The sequence below is a fragment of the Microchirus variegatus genome (genome assembly GCF_963457635.1).
Source record: "Microchirus variegatus genome assembly, chromosome: 22".
NCBI classification, from domain to species: Eukaryota; Metazoa; Chordata; class Actinopteri; order Pleuronectiformes; family Soleidae; genus Microchirus; species Microchirus variegatus.
In genome coordinates, this window is record NC_139823.1 from 9012486 (window position 1) to 9018485 (window position 6000).

The window sequence follows — 6000 nt, forward strand, 5'->3', positions numbered from 1 at the left end:
GCCTTTGATACTTTTAAGTGCTTTTGGAGGGTTTATGGTTATGGTTTGGCATGTACTGTGGTTTAGAGCCACGGTTCTCAAACTGTGGTACGTGTACCACCATCTGCAAAATCAGAAATGTTGTTGTACTGTATCCTAAGGTATGTGATCAAAGTGGAGCTGAAGAAAATGAAACGTAAATAAATAATAATAATTATAGTAACCTTATCTCTCTCCATCTTAATCTAATTTATACTATACCAGTGTCTGGAGTATATGTGAGGAGGAGGATGAGAGAGGGCAAATTGACTAATTAGGAATAAACATGCCTCCTGTGAAAAGTCCCTATAGCTGTCCTTGCTCGGCCTATTTACAACACTGTATTTTGTTGATGGGGACATTAGGTAATCACAAATAAGATGTACAAGAGTGAGTAAAAAAGGTAACTTCTGGGATGGATCGATAGTTGGCTTTCTTTTTGATTTGAGAAAACATTGACTGTAGACTTTCTGATATACCAATATTATGTCTGGAAATGGTGAATCTCTGAATACCGACGTGACATACTGAATACATACAAATTAAAAGCCCCAGTTATCTTTGAAACTGGCTCAATTTTATTCATACATAAACAAATTGCTTTATAATTTCTCTGGCAAATTTACATTTTAAAGTCTCTCATGTGTACGTTAATATGACAAAAATCTCCAATCTGGTTTGTATTGTATAATTTCAGAGAATTTTTCAAATTCAAAGTCTCACATTTGTACACAAGACAAAATATGATCATTGGACCTGCTATTACAACATATTGCTCCATAATTTCTGGCAAGGACCTGCAAATCTGGGATCAGGACATCTCTGCACATTGCCAGATATGATGGTGCCATTCATTGTTATAGCTTGAAATTTGGTGTTACACCTGTTGCAATCTAATCCATACATTATCTGTCACCAAGTTTCCTTTCTAGGCTAGAATTTAACCACTTTTTTATCCTTAAATTTCACAGAATCCTTGGAAACTATTTGGTGTCAAGTTTCACAATTCTTACTCCAACTGGTGAGTTGTGTTTACAGCCTGTCATGTCTTCATTGCTGTACTATACTGTATATATTTTTTTCATAATGTACATTTTTTTAAGTGCAATATATTGTCATTTTTCATAATATTTATTATCCTTATTGTCTTGCTGCTGTAACACTGGAAAATTCCCCACTGCGGGACGAATAAAGGACTATCTTATCTTCTCTGTCTACAAGGTGATCACATCCTCCCATCTGGTGGCCAACATCAGCAACTGCAGGCGTAAGGTCAGCAAACACTATTCTGTTCTTTGAGGCTTCATTGTGAACAAGATGCACACAATTAACGGTCAAGTGCTGAGAAACTAACATTTATTTTGCTGTTGAATTGAAGCTTTATGAAATCCAAAACAATCTATGGAAATTATCCCTCTGCAATGTCCACAAGTCGCATTATGTGGATTGTAGTTACGTTAACATATGTACTTTTGTGTGCTTCAATTTAATCGTAATTTATGCTGGACAAATGGGTTCACAAGTCATAATGCTTACAGGGACTTTTATTGACAGGTCACCACCACAGGTTGACAGGTCACCACCACAGGTTATCAGAATGATTTTGGGAATGTGATACGTTCATGATAACTTTTGGAATGTGTGATGATAGTAAGCTTTTCAATACTCCTCTCCCTCTTCATCTTCATCACCCACACTGTCAGTGCCAACTTCTTCATAATCCTTCTCTAGAGCAGCCATATCTTCTCTGGCCTCTGAGAACTCTCCCTCTTCCATGCCTTCCCCAACATACCAGTGCACAAAGGCTCTCTTGGCATACATGAGGTCAAACTTGTGGTCGAGACGGGCCCAGGCCTCAGCGATGGCTGTGGTGTTGCTCAGCATGCACACAGCCCTCTGCACCTTGGCCAGGTCACCACCAGGAACCACAGTTGGAGGCTGATAGTTGATGCCAACCTTGAAGCCAGTGGGGCACCAGTCCACAAACTGGATGGTACGCTTGGTCTTGATGGCTGCGATGGCGGAGTTAACATCTTTGGGGACGACATCACCACGATACAGCAGACAGCAGGCCATGTATTTACCATGACGAGGGTCACACTTCACCATCTGGTTGGCTGGCTCAAAGCAGGCGTTGGTGATGTCGGCAACAGACAGCTGCTCATGGTAGGCTTTCTCAGCGGAAATGACTGGGGCATAGGTGGCCAGAGGGAAGTGGATACGAGGGTAGGGCACCAAGTTGGTCTGGAATTCTGTCAGGTCAACATTCAGGGCTCCATCGAAACGAAGAGAAGCGGTGATTGAAGACACAATCTGGCCAATGAGCCTGTTCAGGTTAGTGTAGGTTGGCCTCTCGATATCCAAGTTTCTGCGGCAGATGTCGTAGATGGCTTCGTTGTCCACCATGAAGGCACAGTCTGAGTGCTCCAGGGTGGTGTGGGTGGTGAGGATGGAGTTGTAGGGCTCAACGACTGCAGTAGAAACCTGAGGTGCTGGGTAGACAGCAAACTCAAGCTTCGACTTCTTTCCATAATCGACAGAGAGTCTCTCCATCAGCAAGGAGGTGAAACCGGAGCCAGTGCCACCACCAAAGCTGTGGAAGATGAGGAATCCCTGCAGGCCAGTGCACTGATCAGCCTGAAAGAAAAGTGTTTTTGATTAAGCAAAATCTCATTAGCACTGCCAAATTATTAATAAGACAAAGCTGTAATCCCCTTTGTTCCAACGAACACACTAATGGAACACTCACCAGTTTACGAGTCCTGTCAAGAACCAGATCAATAATTTCCTTTCCAATGGTGTAGTGTCCACGGGCGTAGTTATTAGCAGCATCTTCCTTTCCTGTAATCAGCTGCTCAGGGTGGAACAGTTGACGGTATGTTCCTGTACGCACCTCATCTGTAAAATGGACAATCAAAATTAAGTAATGTTCCCATCTCAAAAATCTGCTACGCTGTTTTGTTCATGAACAAAAGATGCATACTGACCAATGACAGTCGGCTCCAGGTCGACAAAAATTGCTCTGGGAACATGTTTTCCAGCTCCAGTCTCACTGAAGAAGGTGTTGAAGGAGTCATCCCCTCCTCCAATAGTCTTGTCAGAGGGCATTTGTCCATCTGGCTGGATACCGTGCTCCAGACAGTAGAGCTCCCAGCATGCATTGCCCATCTGGGCTCCGGCTTGGCCGACGTGCATAGAAATACATTCACGCTGAACAAAGGAAACAGGAAGGCTTGGTCAAAAAGGGCTGCAGTTGCATACGTTTACTATTCTAATATAAAAATGAGACTAAATATTTGCAATAGAAGTATTACCCGTAGCTAAAAGTGATTACGAGATAATATCAACAGGATTTTCAGGCCATTTTCGATTGTGTTAAATGACATGGGCGTGTCCGTCATTTCCAACAAAGAACAGAAAATCTAATAAATTCCATTACGGCTCTGATTTCTTTGTACGTTAGGTCTTGTGACATCTCCTCTCAGTTTACTGGAATAAAGGCACCTTTGTTATCTGAACGCTGTGTGCCAGGAGAGATTATGTTCAGCTCTCAGCGTCTCGAAGCGCTCACACGAGGCCGCATTTTAACAAAGGATTTGGGGGAAATAACTCAGGCAGCACCATGGTGCATAATATGGGTTGGGTTGGGTTTAGAGCTACAATTAAATACAGCTTTGAAAAACGCCCAAGATGGCAACGCCGCATGATAATGCAGACCCCCCCCCCCCTTCTCTCCTCCTTCTCCATCCTGTATCCTCCCTATCCTCTTCTCTCCCTCCCTTTTTTAGAGCCTCTCTCCTCCCCCATCCTGTCCAGCTGCACAGGACATAGAGCCGAGTAACAGTCGGGGATCTCTCTCTCTCTCTCTAACAAAAAGCTTCCAACAGCTGCAAAATGGCTGCCAAATAAGTCACAGTGCACAGACCACTCCTTCCCCCCCCCCTTCTGTCTACCCATCCCCCACTGCCACGATTACCCTGGTCACTCCCTCGTCGCCGAGGAAACCGTTAATCTTGACAAACACACGGCTTGATTCCCGTTAGCCTTTGTCTTTATTCCCTTTTTTTTTTTTTTTTTAATGACTAGCTGTAATATACCGCATCACTGCGTTTTGGGGGGAAAAAGCGTTCAATTAGTCTTCAGACAGACAAGCATTTGCCGCATGACGCAGTATTGTTCCAGTTTCATTAGATAAAATTCGGCTCGAATGCGCTGATGTAACGAGGACAAAGCCGCTTTCGTATCGATAACCTTCGCCTCAGCAGCAGCAGAGGCCTGGTGTGCACGAAAGACGCCTCGCCGTTAAATCCATCTAACGCTGCGAATAAGAGACGCAGGAAAAGGACCGAATTCGGAGAGAGTGCGTGCATATTTCCGCATCATCGGCCTGGGCCGTTACTCACCATTTTGTCTGCTTGTCCTACGAACGACGTTGAGGAATCAGACTAAAGGCAAAAGTGCGGAGGAGCGGGAGCGTCGGGGATTTTATAGGCGCGGGTGTGGAGGGGGCTGGGAGGAAACCACAGCCAGCAGCAACTGCATAGCGCATTGGCGGGAGATAACAACCCTGTTTTTTTTGTTTGCTATTTCAAATAAAACAGGGAAGTCCCTGTCCGGTTTGTCTCACTATCCACCATTACATGCTTTCGATTTAACATGACATGTCTGAGCATAAAAATAAAATTATTTTCTGTACCATTATGGGAGAGATATGGTCATTTTCAATCAGGCACTTGCCAGGCTTTATTTGATCACTAACACAATGTATTTTATGCACCAGTGTACAATGACCACCTTCGTACATTTATCAACATGAAGTAAAGCTATTAAACAGGGACTAAACGTCTGAAAGTGATGATGCTAATCTCAAAGCTGCACCAGTGTTGTGCTAAAAATAATGTATTGATTATAAAGGAGTGTCTTTCTAGTGGAGAAAAGTGATGCAGTGCCCTATAAGATGCCCTTGCGACTTAGTCAAAATGGTTGACGTTATGAAGTTATACACAGGTGTGTGAGAATGTAGGACATTATATACTAGTGGCACCTGCTCCACTAATATAATATTAATTTAATTTTACCTTTTTAATTTTCGCACCTGCCCTCCCAAATGTCTGTGCACGCTACTGATCTGAACCCACACACTCCCCTCAACAAACGTTCAGTCCACTATGTGTCTGTATTACTTCATTTAATGAATAATAGCACATGATAGTAATGTTTATTAAGTTCTTTATTGTTAATCATCATATGTAAAATATATATTTATTTGGTGCAAAAAACAAAAGGGTTAGCAGGAAGTACAATACGAATATACTCAAGGATGACAAAAATGACAGGACACCACGGCTGTTCAACGGGCTTGTTCAGAATATACAGAAAAATAGGACTTTTGCTATGAACAAACCATTGAAACATAAAGAATCAAAATGAACCCAACGCCTACAAAGGCCATTTACTTTGGTACAACTTTTCAGCAGAGCTCCCAGGATCACAGACGGGTGATTCATACACAACTGGGATCCTATTGTTCCTGCAGGCCACTGTCTGAGTATGAGCTACATCAACAACACCAGTCAGTGAGTCAGTCAGTCATTCCCTCTCTCTCTTCCCCTCTCTTGCTCCCTCTCTATGACAGAATCGCAGCTGAATGGCATATAGAAACTGACATAGGACCTCTTTCATAACTTACATTCCAAATGGTAAAGTGGGGGAGGATTTGGTTAGCTTCACACCCTGATACAACAGGATGAAAAGATAAAGCCCACTATAACAGATGTCCAACTACAGTTTGATAAAGCCCACGATAACAGATGTCCAACTACAGTTTTCTTATGCCCCACCTACACAGTACTCCACAGGGCTCCTAAATGTAGTCCTAATGCTTGGAACTATTCTCTAATATTACATTGTTAGCTGACATTTTAGATTGGATTGTTATGATGCCTCAACCACAAAATCTACTAAGTTCAAGCCTCAGTAAAG

The 6000-nt window shown here is 42.8% G+C and overlaps 1 protein-coding gene across 1 annotated transcript; it reads right to left on the minus strand.

Moving 5' to 3' along the window:
* Nucleotides 1-1592: 1592 nt before the first annotated feature.
* LOC310943386 (tubulin alpha chain) lies at nt 1593-4472 on the minus strand. The gene is made up of 4 exons (XM_083908941.1): nt 4422-4472; nt 3006-3228; nt 2768-2916; nt 1593-2655 (listed from the first exon to the last, which is right to left on the minus strand). The coding sequence occupies exons 1-4, from the start codon at nt 4422-4424 to the stop codon at nt 1678-1680; spliced, it is 1353 nt and encodes a 450-aa protein (XP_083765067.1). The 5' UTR covers nt 4425-4472; the 3' UTR covers nt 1593-1677.
* Nucleotides 4473-6000: the final 1528 nt, after the last annotated feature.

Coding starts and splice junctions, on each gene's coding strand:
- LOC310943386 (XM_083908941.1), bottom strand. Junction 2,917..3,005: donor CCTGGAGCCGACTGTCATTG/GTCAGTATGCAT, acceptor TCCATTTTACAG/ATGAGGTGCGTACAGGAACA. Junction 2,656..2,767: donor TTGACAGGACTCGTAAACTG/GTGAGTGTTCCA, acceptor CTTTTCTTTCAG/GCTGATCAGTGCACTGGCCT.